The 19,564-nt window shown below is 52.2% G+C and overlaps 7 protein-coding genes across 7 annotated transcripts; 5 read left to right on the forward strand and 2 right to left on the reverse strand.

The window, feature by feature from the left end:
- Positions 1-51: 51 nt before the first annotated feature.
- On the reverse strand, positions 52-4,107 carry BDV14DRAFT_194111 (putative MFS transporter; the record flags this gene model as incomplete). Its single annotated transcript, XM_073771881.1, has 8 exons — positions 52-1,705; positions 1,782-1,834; positions 2,318-2,583; positions 2,634-2,961; positions 3,017-3,488; positions 3,539-3,703; positions 3,754-3,787; positions 3,846-4,107. 8 exons carry the CDS (start codon positions 4,105-4,107, stop codon positions 52-54), a joined length of 3,234 nt encoding a protein of 1,077 aa, XP_073621986.1.
- A 694-nt stretch (positions 4,108-4,801) lies between these two features.
- On the forward strand, positions 4,802-7,329 carry BDV14DRAFT_18831 (uncharacterized protein). The gene is made up of 3 exons (XM_073771047.1): positions 4,802-5,124; positions 5,191-5,454; positions 5,516-7,329. The coding sequence occupies exons 1-3, from the start codon at positions 5,089-5,091 to the stop codon at positions 7,184-7,186; spliced, it is 1,971 nt and encodes a 656-aa protein (XP_073621987.1). The 5' UTR covers positions 4,802-5,088; the 3' UTR covers positions 7,187-7,329.
- Positions 7,330-7,696: 367 nt separating this feature from the next.
- Positions 7,697-8,556, forward strand: BDV14DRAFT_185529 (uncharacterized protein). The gene has a single exon (XM_073770675.1). The coding sequence runs from the start codon at positions 7,753-7,755 to the stop codon at positions 8,236-8,238; it is 486 nt and encodes a 161-aa protein (XP_073621988.1). The 5' UTR covers positions 7,697-7,752; the 3' UTR covers positions 8,239-8,556.
- Positions 8,557-10,220, forward strand: BDV14DRAFT_185530 (Eisosome component PIL1-domain-containing protein). The gene is made up of 3 exons (XM_073770676.1): positions 8,557-8,792; positions 8,840-9,359; positions 9,415-10,220. Coding segments are annotated over exons 1-3 (1,215 nt in total). The 5' UTR covers positions 8,557-8,790; the 3' UTR covers positions 10,108-10,220.
- Positions 10,221-10,282: 62 nt separating this feature from the next.
- pre2 (proteasome core particle subunit beta 5) lies at positions 10,283-11,846 on the forward strand. Its single transcript, XM_073770677.1, has 6 exons — positions 10,283-10,615; positions 10,799-10,906; positions 10,968-11,123; positions 11,174-11,222; positions 11,270-11,379; positions 11,445-11,846. Exons 1-6 carry the CDS (start codon positions 10,484-10,486, stop codon positions 11,778-11,780), a joined length of 891 nt encoding a protein of 296 aa, XP_073621990.1. The 5' UTR covers positions 10,283-10,483; the 3' UTR covers positions 11,781-11,846.
- A 309-nt stretch (positions 11,847-12,155) lies between these two features.
- Positions 12,156-16,436, forward strand: BDV14DRAFT_185535 (DNA-directed RNA polymerase I core subunit RPA135). The gene is made up of 3 exons (XM_073770678.1): positions 12,156-12,842; positions 12,909-15,348; positions 15,404-16,436. Exons 1-3 carry the CDS (start codon positions 12,342-12,344, stop codon positions 16,159-16,161), a joined length of 3,699 nt encoding a protein of 1,232 aa, XP_073621991.1. The 5' UTR covers positions 12,156-12,341; the 3' UTR covers positions 16,162-16,436.
- A 442-nt stretch (positions 16,437-16,878) lies between these two features.
- BDV14DRAFT_185537 (uncharacterized protein) lies at positions 16,879-19,512 on the reverse strand. The gene is made up of 2 exons (XM_073770679.1): positions 18,680-19,512; positions 16,879-18,623 (listed from the first exon to the last, which is right to left on the reverse strand). Exons 1-2 carry the CDS (start codon positions 18,793-18,795, stop codon positions 17,339-17,341), a joined length of 1,401 nt encoding a protein of 466 aa, XP_073621992.1. The 5' UTR covers positions 18,796-19,512; the 3' UTR covers positions 16,879-17,338.
- Positions 19,513-19,564: the final 52 nt, after the last annotated feature.

Raw genomic sequence — 19,564 nt, forward strand, 5'->3', positions numbered from 1 at the left:
GGTTGAGGTTTATGTACTATAGAAGGGAACGGGATCTGTATACTAGACAATCTAACGAATCACCACTTCCACCTTGATTCCAAAGTCCCTTGGCCGATTCTTCTTTTTGCCTGTTTTTTCGAGACCTTCTACGCGGTCTTGCAGCCATTGCTCGCTTACCCCCGAGCTCGTTGATGTCTGCCTATTCCATTCAACATGCAACCTCAGCAAATCCTTTCTCCCCTTCTTCTTCTCAATACTACCCCATTGGGTCTCAAAGTTGACTCTCCACTTCTCACTGTCCACACGACCAGCCGGATAGACCTCCCCAATCAATGCCGCTACCCTCCCTATATAGAGGCACCACCAGGCTTCTTCTTCTGAGATAATGCGGGTTAGGTTGCGCTGGTGTGCTTCTTCTGTTGGTGCAAGGTCCCCTGCCCATCTTTCAGATAGAATAAGTGCTATCATTGCGCGCTCTGTATGAGAGATTGTGTTTGTTGCTGCTAGCAAACCGGTCGTTGAGCTGTGTAGTGCAGCGACGGTTCGAGATTCACGGGGAACGCGAGAGTGAGCGTAGAGGATATTTGAGAGGGCTGATATAAAGTGCGTATTTATCGATGGAGGGACGCGCAGCGATTCAATGAGAGATGCTTTCCTCTGCTCTGGCAGCGCCGACTGGAGCAGCTTCGCAATCTCACCCGCAGACGTCGTCGCATTACCCATCGTCGCAGCAAGCAACGGATCTTGAGACCTGACATCCTCAGGCAGTTTGTCAAAAAGGAATCCCTCACGCACACCCCCCTGACAAAACTGGATATGCGTTATCATGGGCATCGCATCCATTAGGACATCTATCAGCGCCGCAACAGCTGGAACCTGTTGTGCGCGCCGCTTCGACACACCGAATATATTCTCCGCATTCTCAACTTCGCGCAATACAGAGGCCGTGTCGTGGAAGTCCTCCCTCCTTGCCCTGAACCCATTGATAATGGGAATCGGATAGGGGCTCACAGCGGCCTTCTTCATAAGCACGTACCCCCATCCTCTGAAACCGCCGCCACAAAGGTATAGATCGAATCGACCTTCTCTCTTCCCCTGTTCGATAAGCTCAGCCGGGATCTCAAGCTTGCCCAGCGCATCTTGAAAATTTCCCTTCATTTCCTCTCTCAACTCTTTTTCCGCTGCCTTCCCAGCTTTCTTCGCAGCCTCAAGTTTACCCCCCAACGCCGCAGCTCCATACGGGAAACTAAATGACCCCTTTGGACAAGTACTCACGATCCCATTCCGCGCAATAACCCATGTAATCTGCGTACTCCCGCCTCCTAAATCCATCGCTAACCCGCTTACACCGCGCGAAGAACTCGCGATCCCAAGCGCACCAATCCGCCCTTCGTCTTCTTTTGATAAGAGTTGCACTTCCCACCCTGTCTTCTCCTTAATCCTTGCCCTGAACTCCGACGAGTTCGGTGCTGTCCGCGTTGCTTCAGTTCCAAGGACAAAGATATTCTCGTTCGGAACGGAGAAGTCCTCGCACACACCGCGGAAGCGGACGAGTTTGTCGGTGACGAGATCAATCGTTTCTTGCGAGATTGCGTGGCGCTCAGAACTGGATTTATTGAATTGTGCGTCGTATAGCGAGATTCCGGCGCGGTCTTGGTAGACTGTTGGCATTATTCGGGCTGTGGGTGGTGATGTATCCGTTATAGAGAAGCGGATGCCGTTGCTGTTATGTTTGTTAGCTTGAGCTCAAGGTTGTCTCTGGTATATTTGGAGGGTAATATAATTGCAGTCTGGCGTACCTTCCCATGTCGACAATCCCATATAGATGAGAGCTGTCCCCGGACTGAGCCATCTTGGTGGATGGCGTCACTTGGCGAGATGGGAGGCAATGATCTATCCAATGGAGTCGAATATATTGAGTATGTGTGGTCTAAGCTATGAACAATTTCTGGTTCACTTCTCTGGTTGCGTGCTAGTGATGGCTAGAAGAGTAGAGTGTTGCGTGGAAAGACGCAGAAAAGGTGGGGTGGGCTGGATTTCGGTGCGGGACAGTTGGCGTGCGGGATGTGTAGGTATCTATATGAACGGTTCAGATACTCAATGAAGATAAAGACTAGCAGGCATGATAAGGCCTAGAGGTTCCATGCCGTGTACGTCTATGTACGTAATGGTAGGTAGGTAGTTCTTAGTGTCTGAAGTGCTATGACAGCATAGGTAGCCATACATTAATTATTAGTCATGAGCCTCAGGCGACATAACTACATCTACCCATCTAGCTAACCCAAACCCTCTACAACACATATCTAAATCCAGCTCCATAGTTATCCTGCCCAACGGATTGTCCCTTCTGTTGAGCCACAACCTGGTCTTGCGGTCCATACTGCTTATCCAGGCGCTTATTCTCCCAAACGAGAATGCAGCGCAAAGTCAGGGCGAGGACAGCGTTGAAGAACATGAACGCAGCGCAAATGCTCTGGCCGCGGATGAAGCGAGGGCCGTCACTGTCAGGGAACACATTTGTTCCGAGGAATGGTCCACACTGTCCGATGATGTTGAGAATGACAATACCCATTCCTCGCCGGCTGTCGGAGCCTTGGTTGTCTAGAGATAATTAATAAGCACCCATAATGAGAACCAAGTGAGGGACTTACTCAGAACCCAGGGGAGAATGTTTGAAATGCATGGAAAGACTCCGGCAGCTGCTAAGAAGACACCAATATAACGCACTGCGACAGATGTGCAAGCTGCCAGCAGAACGTAGCCAACTGTTGCCACCAAAGAGCAACAGATAATTGTTAGGCCTCGCTGTCCGAACTTATCAGAGAACCACGTAGTTGCTATACTAAGTAGGAACGAAACAAAGAATGGCGGCGCCGTAAGTCCTTGTGCATTAATCGACTCAAATCCCATAGCCTCCAGAATCGTGGGCAAGAAAACAGGAAGCGAGGAGAAGCTGACGTTGCAAGAGAAGTACATGAGCTGCAACAAGAAAGATATCAGTAAAATATGACGTCTAGACCGAATGTAAACTTACCGCCGTAATCCATGGCTTCACATCTAGCAAGGTCCGGCCAAGCTCTTTCATATCGACACCTTGGACTCGCTCACCCTCACCGCTGCGCCTGAGCGACCGGGCTCGAGCAACGTCTTGCTCCTCTTCTGTCAGGAAGCGGGCAGTGGAAGGATGATCAGGGAGGAAACACCAGGCGAGAATCGCCGCGACCAGCGATGGGGCTCCCTCAACCAAGAACAGCAATCGCCAGCTAGTCAACTTCGGGTGGCCGGATGTGATTCCGTATGCAAGTGCCCCGGCAAACGTGTTGGCCAGAGGGGCAGCGGAAACAAACAACCCACAGCGCAGACCGAGTTCTCGCTTGCTGTAGAAAAATGACAGTAGATAAGGCGAGCCAGGACCGAACGCTGCCTCTGCCGCACCGAGGATGAAACGCAGGGCCATTAAGCCAGACCAGTTTTGGACAGCCGCCTGACATGTTGCTGCGATGCCCCTAGCGAACAATGAGCAGAGTATAACATTCCTCGAACTGTCTGTATTTACCAGGTCAAAGCAGTGATAGCCGCCCATCTATGCGGTGGCATGAGCTTCCACATCAGAGCCATGGGCTCGAAAAGCACGTAGGAAATGTAGAATATCGTCAGAAGCCATGAGTACTGGTTTCCCCCAAGCTTCAGGTCATCTTCCATCCCCGCAGTCCTCGCATTTCTATAACAGGTTAACGTTTATGTCGGTTACACCGGCCAAGGAAAACCAACCCAATATTGCTGCGATCCAAGAGGGCGAGAAGGTCTGGAAAATTCACCCGTAAGAAACTCCCCGATAAGAAGGGCTGCTAGCGAAGCCTTACACAAGAAACCTAGAAGGGTCGGGACCCGCCAATCCAGTTTGCGTACCACCCGAGCCTCAAGCATGGGATCGATATCTACCCGCGGCGACTGCACCTGAGGTAGCGCAGTATGCGATCCATTGGCAGAGTCGATGCCTTGTTTTTCCAGGTCAGAATGCAGGTCTAAGGTAGGTTCATCCGTCGTGTGTCCAATATGCGCGTCGGTCCGAGGTTCGGTTATCTCGCTGCTGTCAGGCGCATGCTTCTTCCCAAAGAACCCCATGGTGGAATGAATAGCGATAGCAGGAGGAATGGCTGAAGAACTAGAGAACGGGAAGAAACCAGAGGGGGCGAATGCGACCATCTTTAAGAACCTGCAGCGGAGGATTTCCCTTCGCAAACATAATCGGCATTGCAACTGGGTCTATCAGGGGATCTGCAGTCTGAACCTCTCGTCGGCCATTTACCAGGGCTACAGCAGGCTAGAGCGCTCGAGCTCAATCCAGGGTGACGCCATGATCGCAGAGGCGGGGAAAGGAGGGGGGCAGCGATTTGCCGCAAAAAGGCGAGTTTAGCGATCATTTTCCAGCATGACTCTGAATTATTGGAGCTCTCTCAGCAACTTGCGAATGGGATATGACGAATTAGACCGAAGAGGGTACACAGCTGGCGCGATGATCTCCGTAGGAGGTCTTGGTTGCCCCGGCACACCCAATGAACGCATGGCGGGTCAAAGCTTGGAGAAAGCGTGCTCCGATCGGACTTCTGGGATTGCAAACACCTGGTACTGGATTTCAGCTGCAATGTCAGAAGAACAGTCGAATGGCTGGTACTTAATGCAAGGATGGTGAGTCTTAACAATTTCCCTTGCCTGAGGCTGAGCATTGTTGCAGACTCCCAGCATGAATGAGCGAGGAGAGCGAGGAGAGCGAAAGCAAATGGCTGGGGCAGGAACCCGTGGATCTGTGATCGATCAGGTGTCTGTGCCAAGCCTTTAAGGTGTCGAGGTGTCAATATGTATGTGGCTCGTGCTGTCTCCAGCCACAGTGGCTTGCTAAGGGAGGCTCACTCAAAATTCCGCGTCGCGTTTGCGGTCGCTCGGTCGTCTCCAGACTACTCCAGCAAGTATTGCCTCTGCTCACTACGCCGGGTGAATCCACCCTCCTTCTCGCATTGTCATCTCCCCCCTCGTGGGCCCTTTTTAGCACGTACTTGCGATCACAATTCTTCTATCAGTCTTTAGCCATTGCGCTCTCCAGTCACGATGGACGACCCAGCCAGTCGTATCCCCGGGCAATTGGTATGGTCACCAAGCTCCCAAATGCTGTCTCATGAGCCCTCACTGACCAGTCCGTACAATTGTTAGCACCCGCATATGCATCTGGTCTCGCGCAATCGCTACCCTTTGATGCATATGATGCCCACCGAAACCGCCGTCGAGTTCCTCCTCTCCGCGCCCAAGGTTGTCCGTGAAGCGCAACCGATGCACTGGACTTTCCTTGATGGCCCTCAAGACGGTACTGTTATGCTCACATGGCAATCACTGAACCATATGGGTACCAATTTCGCGAGCGACGGTTATGTTTGGGCCGATGCAGAACAGGCTTTCACCTTCGAAGTTCGGGGCTACGTAGGTTTCCCTTGGGTGACCCGTCTAGCTGTGGTCACCAATTCTAATATTTGCGCTCTAGGTCGTTGAAATGTGGCTGCACCGCAGTGGATATCACCCTCCGAATGAGTCGGTCGCTATGCACTGTCGTCGACGATACCGACTGGTCTCTACTAAGATTCCAAACCTGCCCCCGCCCGACCCTTCACTTTGGATTGTGCACTACTGCCGCGCGCCTCCCAACGACCACATCCCCGCGAATCGAATTCCTGTCCTGCCTCAGATCCAGAGCATGCTTGCCCAGCGCCGGTTCTTGCAGAGCCAGGGTATTCTAGCCCGCAAAGACTTCATGCTTCACGACCGCAACAATTGGCCTGCCATCGGGCTTCCGCCCCAGATGGCCGTTCAGCAAGGCTACCAACAACCACAGGGACCGTACCCGAATGCAATGGCTGGGCGGCAGCCTTTCTATCCGCCGGGCGGTCCAGGTGTGCAGGCTCCCGGTGGGCCAGTTCAAGCAAAAGCGCCGCGCGGCCACCGGGCTTCATCGACGGCTGTTAACGCAGCGACTACTGATTTTGCGCTGGAGGATGAAGATGTTTCTGCAGGCGATCTCATGGATCTGCTTACCCCCCGGGAAGTCAGCAAGATGAGGTATCAACAGCATCACGAATGGATGGAGGAGGTGCTCGCTTCGCCGTTCGCTATCAGCCAGATTACTCCGGTGTCGCTGGGCTTGGGAAGGAAAGGTGAACTTGAATCGCTAACCGCGGGCTTCTTTGATGCACCCGTGGGACCAGCGAATGGTGATGCCGCGGACAAGGAAGCAAAGCAGGCCACCAAGCTGGAACCCGAGAAAGCCGAAGAGTTTGCCGACCGTGTCGCCAAGAAGGTCAAGGACATGACAGACGAGATCGAGAAGTTGAAGAAGCGACACGCGCGACGGATGGAGAAGTTTAACCGTACATCCACTCTCAAGGAAGCCGAGACCAAGCTGCGCGATGCGGCTGCAGACCCAGCAGAAACTGGCTCTGAAGTCTGGAGACTAGAAGGTCGCGTTGAAATCCCTACAGACGAAGACAACATGCCTCTTGCCCCTATCGAGCACAAGGCCAAGTACAAGGTCGATGACATCGTCAGGGACGTTGAAAAGTCATGGAACAAGCAAATTGTACCAGAGCCCCGAGTCTCGTGCATTGAAAAGGGAGGTCTGCTGGAGAAGATCGAGCCAGAGCAGAAGCCATCAGCAGAAGTCGATATCGACATGGATCATGCGGACAGTCACCTGCTCGACCAATTCACTACACAGGGCAACGCCGGACAGCAGCAGCAACAACTCGGCTCTAACCCCGACGCCCCAGGCCAACAATCCACGACGGCAGCCACGGGCGTCACGCAGCAAGACCAATCCTTGGCAGGGCTGGATATCGACATGGACCTCGGCAACATTCAACCGGCTGGCACCGCACAAGGTGAAACAGGTGACTGGGTCATGGTGGACGATAAAAAGGGCGATACACCCGGCAGCGGCCTCCAGGGTTTGACGCCCGGTAACGCAGGTACAGATAACGGTCTTGACGGTGCCAACTTTGATTTCACAAACATGGATAGCGCCGGCGATGCGCTTGCTGCTTATACGGAGCAGAATGATGGGTTGGATCTGCCGGACTTGGAGAACTCAGCTTTTGGTGATGCTTTCCATGCCTCGGATAATGAGAATACTCACCACCATGATGCGGATGATATGTCTTAATGCTAGTTAGCAAGCTTTACTTCTCTTTTTCTGCGATATTGTTTCTTTAGTGCAAGGTGTTGGTTTCGCTTCGGCGCTGGTTTCTATCTATCTATGTTCGTCGGCCGTCTTCTGCAAGAGAAACAGGCAGTTGTAAAATCTAGACTAAATCATTTCGTCCCTCTTATCTTCTCTTTTGTCTCTGCTGTTAGAAACTGAGATCCCGGTGCTAGATTGCTGCTTAGCAAACAGAGTCCTCACTGCGGCACAGTAGATCCACCACCAGGCATTCTGGATGTATGCCTCAGCTGAGACAGTATAGAGCACTTAATATTTCTGACTGACACAGCCATGTCAGCTTTTCATGTAGCATTCTTCATAGATTCTATGGTACTGATACCATCACCGGGAAAGATCATCTGCCCTACAAGCCTAGTCTTGGTCAACTGATCCTCGGGCCTTCCACCCTTCAAGATCTATATGAAGACTCGCCTACAGAATGCTTTCTTCTCGTCTTGCAGAGAAACATTTACCTTCAGTTAGCTCGTCTCACGATCTACCCAGTACCTTATTACATAACAGCCAGAATGTGCTTCGGTTCCGACGACAGCGACGTGGAGACTCGCTCTGTGCGCGTTTTCGACCATCACCATCACCACTCGCATCCACACGATCACCACCATCATCACCATTCCCATAGAATCCCTTTCCCTCCTCGATTCCGTCGAAGCGTCTATCCGCCTCCTCATCACTTACCGCCGCTCCACTACCCACACCATCACCACCATCATCGCCCACACCCAAGCAGAATAGAAGATACAACGATCATCTATAATCCTCGTCGCTCTCCAGACTGCAGTCCGCCTCCTTCGCCGCAGCCTTCCTACACAACTATGAGTAGACGGTATGTCCGGACTAGACGAGAGAGTATCGAGCCCGTGAGCTTCGGCTTTGGAAGGTCAATCTGGGGTCGTGATAGGGACTGCGAGGCGCCGAGATATATCCAATATGTTGAGCGGGAACCAGAGAGAAGATGTGAGGGGAGGGATGTCGAGTACATCCCCTGCCGATAAATAACTCTCTTGGATGCGGGTTTGATTCTTGTTGGTGGTGTTCGTGATCTGCACCCCGATCTATACCTATATTTCCGATCGTGCACCCCACTGGCCTCGGAGAAGCGATCGGACACGGACGAACCACTGTAACAATCCTCCAGAAGCTCGATCCAAGGAACACCTTTTCAAAGCCACAAACCCTCCTATCATGTGCGCTGCCCGCACCGCAGAATGACCTCAGGATCTTGATCTCGCCTCGTGACGTCACGAGGCTGACCACGAGGCCAGCATAAAGAGCGGATGATGGATGCGGATGATCGTATATATTTCGACATGATATTGATTGAGTTCTTGGGAGCAGAAGTGTTTCGCATTCGACTAAATCTACGCTCCAACGCTAGCTATCCCTAATTGAAACGACGTCAAGGAAGGTGCATCCGAAGCTTCCAGTCTGAACCTTACCCATATATACGGCTGCAGTTACGCACATACACTTATTCGACCACCAAACTGCCACGCGGCGAATACGAGATCAAGCTTTGCTGATACTACTATAACCAAATCGTAATCATGTACGACCCTAAATCCAACCACAGCGCCACCTCGCTGACAAGAACAGGAACCGCGCACTCTCCGGCAGACGCCGCAACTCAAACGCCAACAGCGGTGGCGGCGGGCACCACCGCTTCAGCATCTCGACCTTTCGCGGTCTGCAACAGCCACAGCTAAGCAAGAAAATGAACCGCGTGATTAAAAGCGAGAACTCCGCTATATCGGCACACGAGTCCGCAGCTCGTCAGCGCATGAGCATTGCATCGCAGATCTCCGAATGGGGCGAGACCACTAACGACGATGCGATTTCTGATATCTCTGACAAGCTTGGTGTTTTATTGGCAGAGATGGGCGAGCAGGAGGATGTGTATGCGCAGAATTTGGAGGAGTATAGGACCGTCTTGAAGCATATCCGGGATACGGAGGGGTCTGTGCAGCCCACGCGTGATCATCGGAGTAAGCTGGCGGATGATATGGAGAAGTTGAAGTTGAAGGATCCCGAGAGTAATAAGCTTGAGACTATGCAGCAGGAGCTTGTTAGGGCTGAGGCGCAGAATCTTGTTGCCGAGGCGCAGTTGACTAATGTGGTATGTAAAATTCGCTCATCGATTGATTGTTCCATCACTGATTCTGTGACTGCAGACTAGGCAGAGGTTCAAGGAGGCGTACAGTGTCCACCTGGCTGCTGTAATTGAGCGAGGAGAGAAGCAAGCCCTCCTTGCCCGCCATGCTCGTCGTTTGCTCAACTGCCTCGATGATACCTCAGTCATTCCTGGAGACGAACCAGAGCCCTACGCGCATGGCGACGAGGCCAAGCAGATTGTCGAAGACGCGGAACGGGAGCTTCACAGCTGGGAAGGCGAATGGGAGCCGGTCGAGATCAAGGCTGTGCATGGGGATAGAGCCGTTCCTACCAGCACATCCCAGCCATCCTCGTCAGGCCGCGGTGATCGCGAGGCACCTGCAACCGAGTCCTTGGCCACCGAGTCTATGAGGGGAGACCGAGATGTTGACCGGACAGACACAGCTTCTGTTTCGGACACCTATTCTCACATCTCGGCTAACGACGCTGGATCTCCAGAAAGAGTCCATAGCATTTCCACCCCCATGGTAAATTCGAACGCCCTAGAGGAGCGCGGAAACCAGAATGAGGGTCAGGCCCCTAACAGGAACGGCGTGGGTGAAAAGCAAAAGGTTGCAGGACGGGATTTTACCCAGCATCCCAATAAGCCTGTTTCAGAATCAGATTTTGCGAATGATGATAAGAAAGAGGAAACGTCTCGCGTTGGAGAGGCGCTTGATTCTCAAGTGCAGCGTGTTGCCGTTCCTATTTGATAAAATGAAATTAGAGAAGGAGCTGTTGCTGTGTAGATTCGCCAATTGTATCTAAACACGGTCCACTGTCTATAATTAGTTCATTGAATTCAGGTTACCACAATAAGTCAATCCGCGAGCGTTGAAATATAAGCAGCATAGAAGTCGTCGAAGCGCTGTAGACATCTCCGTTGATGCCTGATGTTCCAGGCCTTCACACGTGACCCAGGCTCCAAGGTGACGACGCGGGCGGTCCAGTTGGAAGCTCCAGCGTCAGAAGCTCAGCTTGGAGCTACATCTCGTCAAACACCTCTCCATCACCCATCCACCTCCGCATCCTCTCCTTGTACGCTACTCTTCCTACGCCTCAATCTATCCTCGCAGATCGTCGTACATCATGGATTCGTTAGTCCGCCAATACTCGCAGGCGCCGCACCAGAATGAGTTCTACTCCGAGCAGGAGCAGCACGACCTCACGGAGGGTCTTCCTCCTCTTTCTCTGAAATTCGCCCTTCCCCCTGTTGCAAACGTGAGTTAATCTGTCGGCTCTCAGCTATCGTTGTATGGATGGGCTGCAGTTGGATCTGGTGTTATCTCATTGCTGCGCGAGCAACGCCGCGGAGCCTGACCGACCGACCGACCGACCGATCATCTAAGCCAAGCATCATCTTGAATCTGAGAATATTCACTGACATGTCCTTTTCTAATCCAGCGCTCTGCCTTCCTCCGTGCCCTCACCGATGATCAATCGAATCCCAGCGCCCCCATCAAACTCGCTCACGGAACGACGACGCTCGCTTTCCGATTCCAGGGTGGAATTGTACGTCGCCAGACAACGTTCATAAGAAATATACTGGGAAATGTGCTAACAGGGTGCATAGATCGTCTGCACAGATTCCCGAGCCACGGCCGGAAACTGGATTGCTAGTCAGACGGTGAAGAAGGTCATTCCGGTCTCCCGGTTGAGCCGTGCAGAGGACAAGCCGGGCAGTGACCCTGTTCCTGGTCTTTTGGGAACTATGGCTGGTGGTGCTGCTGTATGTTATTTCCGTGGTTGGATGGGGAGTGGTACTGACATGATACCTAGGACTGTCAATACTGGCTCAGATACCTCAGTCAACAGTGCACACTACATGGTAAGTTGGACCGTTCCAGCAAGTCTGGAAGGTACTAATGAATATAGAAATCCGCCACAAGCGCCGTATCACAGTTGCCGCCGCCTCGAAGATCCTGGCTAACCTGACATACGCCTACAAGGGCTACGGCCTGAGCATGGGAACAATGCTTGCAGGAGTACGTGCTGAACCAACCAACACCCCAAACAACCCAAGCGAAAACTAACATTTCATGTTAAATAGGTTACACCTCAAGAAGGCCCCGCCCTCTACTACATCGACTCCGACGGAACCCGCCTCCCCGGAAACCTTTTCTGTGTCGGCTCCGGTCAAACCTTTGCCTACGGTGTGCTAGACGCCAACTACCGCTACGATCTGACTGAAGAGGAAGCGCTCGAGCTCGGCCGAAGAAGTATCCTTGCTGCCATGCACCGTGATGCCTACTCTGGTGGTTTCATCAACCTTTACCACGTTAAGGAGGAAGGATGGGTGCACCACGGCTTCGATGACATGAACCCGATATTCTGGAAGACGAAGTTGGAGAAGGGCGAGTTCTCGAATGTTACTTCGGAGTTGTAGATGAGATGTGTTGCAAAAGGAATTAGATAGGTGCCTCATCTCATATGGAGATCATGTTCTTAGGCATTGAATGAATTCTATTGATGAATGTCTATCTTTTGTTTTCTTATCAGACATGGCTCTAGGTGCTGTTTGAGTAGTTTCGAAAGAAACTGCCTATTCATTCGGCCTGGGTAGACACTTCTCTTGCAAAAAGGTAGCGACAAGCGATCTCCGACAGTAACCAGCTGGTGATGTTGTAGACGCTTGTTTGCCTCAGGCATTACAGACCGGTAGAAGCAGGAGCGCCTATCAGCACGTGACGATAAGTGTCCGCAGCTCCACCTCAAAAAATTTCCCCAACGGACTTCGGAGGCTTCAGATCTCAAGCTGGCACTCGTGCTTTTTGGCGGGTCGCTTTTCTCACTACAAACTGGCGTGCCATTGCCTTGGTTTTGCAATTAATACAAGGGAACTATTTGTGGCCACAATTCGCAACACAACGCTATCCCCCACACAACAAGCTCTATTGCATGAGAATCCACCTCTCGTGAAAAGCCGGCAGGCATCGCAAAAATCACCATGGCTCCCGCCGCAACAGAAACAAACTGGTCTGTCAACTACGACGTCCTGAAGCGCGAGAAGCTCTTCCGAAACCCTCCCGAGGACAAGACCGCCTACCCCTCCCTCGCCGAGTCAATCAAGCCGCACGTCGACTCGTTCAACGCTCTTTTCGCAAGCGGCGGTATCATCGATGCCGGATTGAAGGATATCGGCACCAGGACCTTCCTCGACGAAGTTATTGAGACACCCGAACAGAAGCAAGAGCGCATTGCAGAGGGAAGGAAAGCGCCCAGGAAGAACAAGCTCCATGTTCGCATTCGCGAAGTTTTTCTGGAGAAGCCGGCTATTCCGTTGACGAATAAGTTCACTGCGCGCAACCGCAACATTTACCCCTCTGAGTGCAGAGAACGCCATGCGACGTATCGTGGAAAGCTTCGCGCTAAGATTGAGTACCGGGTTAACAATGGAGACTGGACGGAGGCTGTTAGAGAACTTGGTCAGGTTCCTATCATGTTGAGGGTGAGTAATTGGGTTCACGAATTTGTTACAGTAATAGGCGCTTTGGATTAGAGCTGACTTGAGTAGACCAACAGATGTTACTTGGAAAAGGCAACGCCCGCGGAGCTTGTCCAGCACAAGGAGGAATCAGAGGAACTCGGAGGTTACTTTATCGTCAACGGTAACGAGAAACTCATCCGTATGTTGATTGTTGGACGACGAAACTACCCTATGGCTATTGTCCGTAACACTTTCACCAACCGTGGCCATGCATACTCAAAATTCGGTATTCAAATACGATCGGTGCGACCGGACCAGACCTCGCAAACCAACGTTTTACATTATCTCAACGACGGAAACGTGACGTTCCGATTTTCATGGCGCAAGAACGAGTACATCATCCCGGTGATGATGATCCTGAAGGCTTTGGTGGAGACGAACGACCGCGAAATCTTCGAAGCAATTGTTGGCAGTGCCTCTTCTGAGGGTATCAACAACACCTTCGTGACAGACCGTGTCGAACTTTTGCTGCGAACATACAAGGCATACCGCCTGCACAGCCGCGCAGAATGTCGAGCATTTATCGGAGAGAAGTTCAAGCCCGTTCTGGGTGTACCGACGGACATGCCCAACGAGGAGGCCGGTGCCGAGTTCCTTCGCAAGGTTGTCCTGCCTCACTTGGGCAACCACAACGTCACAGAGACCCAGGACTACGACAAGTTCAAGATGCTCATGTTCATGATCCGGAAGCTCTACGCTGTCGTCGCCGGTGACTGCGCTCCTGACAACCCTGATGCTGTTTCCAACCAAGAAATCCTGCTTGGAGGTTTCCTCTACGGTATGCTGTTGAAGGAAAGACTGGACGAATGGGTGCGATCGTTCGGGCCTCTTCTGCGAGATTGGTCTATGCGCAGCCATGGAGCTAGGTTTACAGACCCTGCTTTCGAAAGAGACTTCTTAAGTCGAGTTGTGAAGAGGTCTAACGAAAACATCGGAGGTGCCATGGAGTACTTCCTTTCCACCGGTAACCTTGTCAGTCCTACAGGTCTCGACTTGCAACAAACGTCCGGTTACACCGTTATGGCGGAAAAGATCAACTTCTACCGATTCATCAGTCATTTCCGCATGATTCACAGAGGTAGTTTCTTCGCGCAGCTCAAGACGACGACCGTCCGTAAGCTACTCCCTGAGAGTTGGGGTTTCCTCTGCCCTGTGCACACGCCTGATGGATCTCCTTGTGGTCTGCTTAACCATCTTGCTCACAAGTGTCTGGTCGCCACAAATGATACCAACGTCTCCCACCTCCCGAAATTGCTCGTTCAGCTCGGTGTCCGCAATGAATCTTCCGTCTCATTAGATGAGAGCGTGACGGTTCAGCTTGACGGCAGAGTTATCGGCTACTGCTCGCCCAAGCAAGCCCGCGTGGTCGCCCACACCCTCCGACACTGGAAGGTATCCGGCACCAACGACGTTCCTCTCGGCCTGGAAATCGGTTACGTCCCCAATTCAACCGGCGGTCAATACCCCGGTGTCTACATGTTCTCACAAGCCGCTCGGATGTACCGACCCGTCAAGTACCTCCCCCTCGACAAGCTCGACTACGTCGGCCCCTTCGAGCAACCCTTCATGGAGATTGCCTGTCTGCCCTCAGACCTTGTCCAAGGCCTCTCAACCCACATCGAATTCACCCCCACCAACATCCTCTCCATCGTCGCCAACATGACCCCCTTCTCCGACTACAACCAATCTCCCCGTAACATGTACCAGTGCCAAATGAGCAAGCAAACAATGGGTACACCCGGCACAGCCATCGATTTCCGCACAGACAACAAGCTGTACAGATTACAAACGGGTCAAACGCCCATCGTGCGACCACCGCTCTATAACGCTTATGGATTGGACAACTTCCCCAACGGCACAAACGCCGTCGTTGCTATTATTTCCTACACGGGTTACGACATGGACGACGCCATGATAATCAACAAATCCGCGCACGAGCGCGGTTTCGGATATGGGACAGTCTACAAGACCAAGGTGCACCAGCTCGACGACAAGGAGTCAAAGCGCACGAAGTCCCGCCAGGCCATCCAAAAGCTCTTCGGTTTCGCACCGGGCAGCGAAGTCCGCGCTGAATGGCGCAATACCATCGATGAAGACGGATTCCCTCACATCGGCGCCCGCGTGACGGAGGGTATGCCCGTCGCTGCATACCACACTGTTCGCTACGACCCCACATCAGACAGCTACATCAACGTCGACGGCGTCACGCATTTCGTGAAGTACAAGGACAGCGAAGTCGCGTACATCGATAGCATTCGCATCATGGGTTCCGAGACCGGTACCGAGCCTGCGCAATCAATCAGCGTCAAGTACCGTATCCCGAGAAAACCGATTATCGGTGACAAGTTCTCGTCTCGTCACGGTCAGAAGGGTGTTTGCTCGCAGCTTTGGCCTGCGGTCGATATGCCGTTCTCTGAGAGCGGTATTCAGCCTGATCTTATTATCAACCCTCACGCTTTCCCATCTCGTAAGGACACACCTATTTCTCCTACTTTGAACCCAGAACTAACAAATGAAAAAAGGTATGACGATCGCCCAAATGATCGAATCCATGGCCGGCAAAGCCGGCGCCCTGCACGGCCACCCACAAGACAGCACACCCTTCGCCTTCTCCGAAGAAAATACAGCCACAGACTACTTCGGCGAACAGCTCCGCAAAGCAGGCTACAACTACTACGGCAACGAACCCCTATATTCCGGAATAACAGGCAAGGAATTCGCGGCCGACATCTTCATCGGCGTCGTGCACTACCAGCGTCTGCGCCACATGGTGAATGATAAGTTCCAGGTTCGAACGACGGGCCCTGTCAATAATCTCACGGGTCAACCTGTTAAGGGTCGTGCGAAGGGAGGTGGTATTCGTGTTGGTGAGATGGAGAGGGATAGTTTGATTGCACACGGTGCTGCGTATATTCTGCAGGATCGTCTGATGAATTGTTCGGATAGTATGCGGGCTTGGCTTTGTCGTGGGTGTGGGTCTTTCTTGTCGACGCAGGTTGCTGTTTCGTCTTCGAGCAGTAAGCACCGCGGGTCTAAGAACTCCGCGCAGCATGCGTCTACGGGTGCGCTCGGCGGCAACGCGGGTATCGTCCGGTGTCGGAGGTGCGCGCGCGAAGCTGTCTTCGATGACTCCCGTGCTGTGGTCTGGGAAGACGGTGACGGGAAGCGCTTTGTTGGCGGTGATGATGTTACGGTCGTTGCTGTCCCTGGTGTATTGCGGTACTTGGATGTCGAGCTTGCGGCTATGGGTATCAGGATGAAGTTCAAGGTTGATAATTAGACTCCCCTCCTCCCTTCCTTCATTCCTTGTTCTGCTTGATGTTGTCGTGTTTGGAAAGTTGAACAAAAGCATGGTTATTATGTTCATACATAGATGAGGAGCGATATATGTTTTGTTTTTTTGTTTTTTTTGTTTTTTTGTCATATTTAGAGTCGGTTGATTGATTGAGATGAGATATCTTCTCGTTTGTATCTACTACGTTACGTTTTACCTATCTCCAGGAGTTATGCATCATATCCTTGTTCAAAATACCTGTCCCTTGCCAAATATTAATCAGGTTTGAAGGTATCATTAAGCACTGTAACACCCTATGGAACCACCCAATAAGTACTTACCAAGTACTGCGAGACCGGCCTACTGCAAAAGATGGGAATATATAGGGAAGGCACGACGCCTCTTCTTTCCTATACGGGCGGGTACCCGTGGCTTCCTGTTTTGGGATACACGGTTGCACACACAAGGTAGGCGCGATGAGCTGAAGTCGGTTGCTCCTTCCCTTCCCTTTAAGTCGGGTAAAAAACCTCTGGGTTCAGAATCGGACTTGGTAACTATAAAGGATTTCGTAGATTGTTCGTCAATTTGAGTAATACGATAAGCCAGAAATGTACTTACCAAGTGCTCAAAAACATTACAAAACGGCTAAGGTCAAATACTACGCATATACAAAATCCTACAGCAAACAAGCCCAAGCCCAAAAGCTCTCATGAGAAGAAAAGTAAGCAGCACCTTATATTCATAACTGTCATAATCAGACACATAGTTAGTGTAGGTTTGGGATATAGATCATGACCGAGTCGAGTATCGGTGAGGTGCGTCCATGGCAAAGAGTGGTATATACATGAGAATGAAATTGGACTGATAGATAAAGAGAAATTTTGGGAGGCCGTTTGTAAGACGGAGCTGAAAGAAGGCAGAGTGTAGAAATGATAACTGGGCGTAATGCCACGCCGAACAAGAGTTTGGAAGGTTGGAAGGATGTGGTTAAGCGATGTGTCGGGGGGTACCCGATTGGTATGAATGATCTCCAGCTATAAGTTAAGCATGGGAAGTGATGCCTCAAGAAGCAAATGGAAAGGCGTCGCAGATGCCCGCATCATGAGTCCAATGAGTAACCATGTTTACTCGACCACGACCAAGCGAAGCAAAAGTACGATGTCAGAAACAGCGCGTGACCGCATCAAACATCTCTGAACGAATTAGGCGCGGGCTTGCGTCCGCTCTGCAGGAGACTCGGGGGCCGGCCCGGGTCACTGACCTGTGGAACAGTCGTGAATGGTGGAGGTGGCGATGATGGCGAAGCAGTAGCACTAGCAGGCGAGTAAGCTCTGTAGCTTGGTGGTTGGGTAGAAGGCTGAGTGAAGCCCGGCGAGGGCTGGCGGAAGGGTGGAACTCCGCCAACTGCTGGTGAGTTTGTGCGGAATGGTACTCCTGGGCCTGGGGAGGCTTGTCGGAATGGTGGTACTGCTGGGGAGTTTGTGCGGAATGGGACGCCGGGGCCTGGTGAGGCTTGCCTGTAAGGAAGGCCTGGGGAGGGTTGGCGGAAGGGAACGGGGCGGTTCATTTCTGTTGTTGGTGAGACTGCGATGCCGACTGGGTATTGAGGACCAGAATAGACGTGGTCTGGGGGCGACATTGCGTGGAAGTCGCCTCCTGGAGATTGATCTCTATAGGGCTGGTCGTATGGGTTATGATCATACGGGCTGTTATCGTAAGGGCTATGGCCTATCACGCCTGTTGTTTGGCCGTGGTAGTCGTATGGGTTTGGCTCATCGTAGCCGTGTGTGTCAGGCGAGTAGTCGTTTTGCATGTTTGTTCTGATAGGTGGTGGCCTCATATAACCGTTCGGGCCTGCCCTGGGCGCTGACGGGGTGCGCATTGGTGGCGGTCCCATGTAGCCGCCCGAGTTCGCCGACGGGGTGCGTTGAGGCGGCGCCATATATCCGCCTGAATTGGCAGATGGAGTGCGTTGTGGCGGCGCCATGTAACCTCCAGCAGTTGCAGATGGTGTCCGTTGAGGTGGACGCAAAGGCTCCATTTCCACGGAATCCGGCTGCGGAGTCGTATCCTCCACTCTTCGACTAACACCCTGCTCCCAGGTCGGCATAGCAGGCAAAGCATCCTCATTCATCTTCGATAGACCAGGACTCGACGGCGTATCAAACCGAGCCACTTGGGCCCCGCGATATGTCGGTGGAGCCTGTGGCGTCTGATACCCTCCCTGAAATCCCGTTTCATAGCTATTATTGTAGGTATTGTTCACCGGTGGCATTGCCGCAGGCATCGGCGGGGGTTGGTGGTAGGGGTCATCCGCAAACTTTGCCCGCTTTGGGCGAGGCTTCGGACAGCAGCACGAGCAGCAGCATGTGCAGCATCGGATACCGCAGCATAAGCAATTAACGATACAGGCGACAACTGTAAGTAGAATCACGCCTCCAACTATAATACCGGCGATGACGGGCCATCTATACTGCGTCAATTGGCCGTTCAAAGAATGAGCTGATAGTGGAAGGTAACATACTTGCAATAAGCCTTGTTCATACAATTGTCCCAACTAGAGAACGTCTGAGGCACCGACTCAAGCTCGCTCGCCGTATCTCTTACCCATAACGTATAGCCTAATTCCGTCGGACTCATTCTGGCGGTCCGTCTGATTGTCCGGTATAGCAATATCCCGACCCCACTCTGCGATAAGCGGGTTATGCGATGTGATTGTGATGTGATCCAAGTGGCCGTTAAAGAGTGCGACGGCGCTCAACCTGGAAAAGATGGTATGGTATGTCTCTCAGAGACTGTGCGCGGGGAGTGCGCAATGTGATGACAATGATAGAATGTCGATAATATGCTTGATGATCGGAGAAAGCTGAATTCACCGACTCGAGATAGGACTCGGACAGCGGCGACCTGTCCTCGTCGCACCAGATTTATGCAAGTAATGGTATCGCAACGGTTCCGCGAGCGCTGGGCGCGCAATGGCTGTAGCGATAGGTGTAAAGAGCGTAGTTCCTCATCCGATGATTTGTATCCTCTGTATATTAAACGATAGAATGTCTTCGAGACCGAGCCTCAAATGTCTTGAAAGAATGAACCACGACGCAGCGACCAAAAAGTGGCGGGTGGAGTGTCAGGACTCGGGACAGGGTCAGGGCGCAGCCTCCAGGGGCATAGTAGTACGGAGACGTCTCAAGGGGCCTCTCGTTTCAAGACGAGAGGGAGGGAAAAGAAAGAGCGACAGTGTCTAAGATAAGACAAAGACAGAAAAGAGAGACAATGGGTGAGGAAGACGAGAGGGAGTCAAGCCACAGAGCAAACGAACTCAGAGGACGTTCGTCTAAGGATTGCGGAGAACGGCAGACGAAGGGAGAGAACAGAGAATAGAGATAGCGATCGCCGATTCCCTGTGCGC

Source organism: Aspergillus stella-maris, assembly GCF_047715825.1.
Source record: "Aspergillus stella-maris strain CBS 113639 unplaced genomic scaffold BDV14scaffold_117, whole genome shotgun sequence".
NCBI classification, from domain to species: Eukaryota; Fungi; Ascomycota; class Eurotiomycetes; order Eurotiales; family Aspergillaceae; genus Aspergillus; species Aspergillus stella-maris.

Coding starts and splice junctions, on each gene's coding strand:
- BDV14DRAFT_18831 (XM_073771047.1), top strand. CDS start 5,089: ATGGACGACCCAGCCAGTCGTATCCCCGGGCAATTG. Junction 5,125..5,190: donor GTCGTATCCCCGGGCAATTG/GTATGGTCACCA, acceptor TACAATTGTTAG/CACCCGCATATGCATCTGGT. Junction 5,455..5,515: donor CCTTCGAAGTTCGGGGCTAC/GTAGGTTTCCCT, acceptor TTTGCGCTCTAG/GTCGTTGAAATGTGGCTGCA.
- BDV14DRAFT_185529 (XM_073770675.1), top strand. CDS start 7,753: ATGTGCTTCGGTTCCGACGACAGCGACGTGGAGACTCGCTCTGTGCGC.
- BDV14DRAFT_185530 (XM_073770676.1), top strand. Junction 9,360..9,414: donor AGGCGCAGTTGACTAATGTG/GTATGTAAAATT, acceptor CTGTGACTGCAG/ACTAGGCAGAGGTTCAAGGA.
- pre2 (XM_073770677.1), top strand. CDS start 10,484: ATGGATTCGTTAGTCCGCCAATACTCGCAGGCGCCGCACCAGAATGAG. Junction 10,907..10,967: donor TCCGATTCCAGGGTGGAATT/GTACGTCGCCAG, acceptor CAGGGTGCATAG/ATCGTCTGCACAGATTCCCG. Junction 11,380..11,444: donor TGGGAACAATGCTTGCAGGA/GTACGTGCTGAA, acceptor CATGTTAAATAG/GTTACACCTCAAGAAGGCCC.
- BDV14DRAFT_185535 (XM_073770678.1), top strand. CDS start 12,342: ATGGCTCCCGCCGCAACAGAAACAAACTGGTCTGTCAACTACGACGTC. Junction 12,843..12,908: donor AGGTTCCTATCATGTTGAGG/GTGAGTAATTGG, acceptor TGACTTGAGTAG/ACCAACAGATGTTACTTGGA. Junction 15,349..15,403: donor CCCTCACGCTTTCCCATCTC/GTAAGGACACAC, acceptor AAATGAAAAAAG/GTATGACGATCGCCCAAATG.
- BDV14DRAFT_185537 (XM_073770679.1), bottom strand. CDS start 18,795: ATGAGTCCGACGGAATTAGGCTATACGTTATGGGTAAGAGATACGGCG. Junction 18,624..18,679: donor ATGAACAAGGCTTATTGCAA/GTATGTTACCTT, acceptor GACGCAGTATAG/ATGGCCCGTCATCGCCGGTA.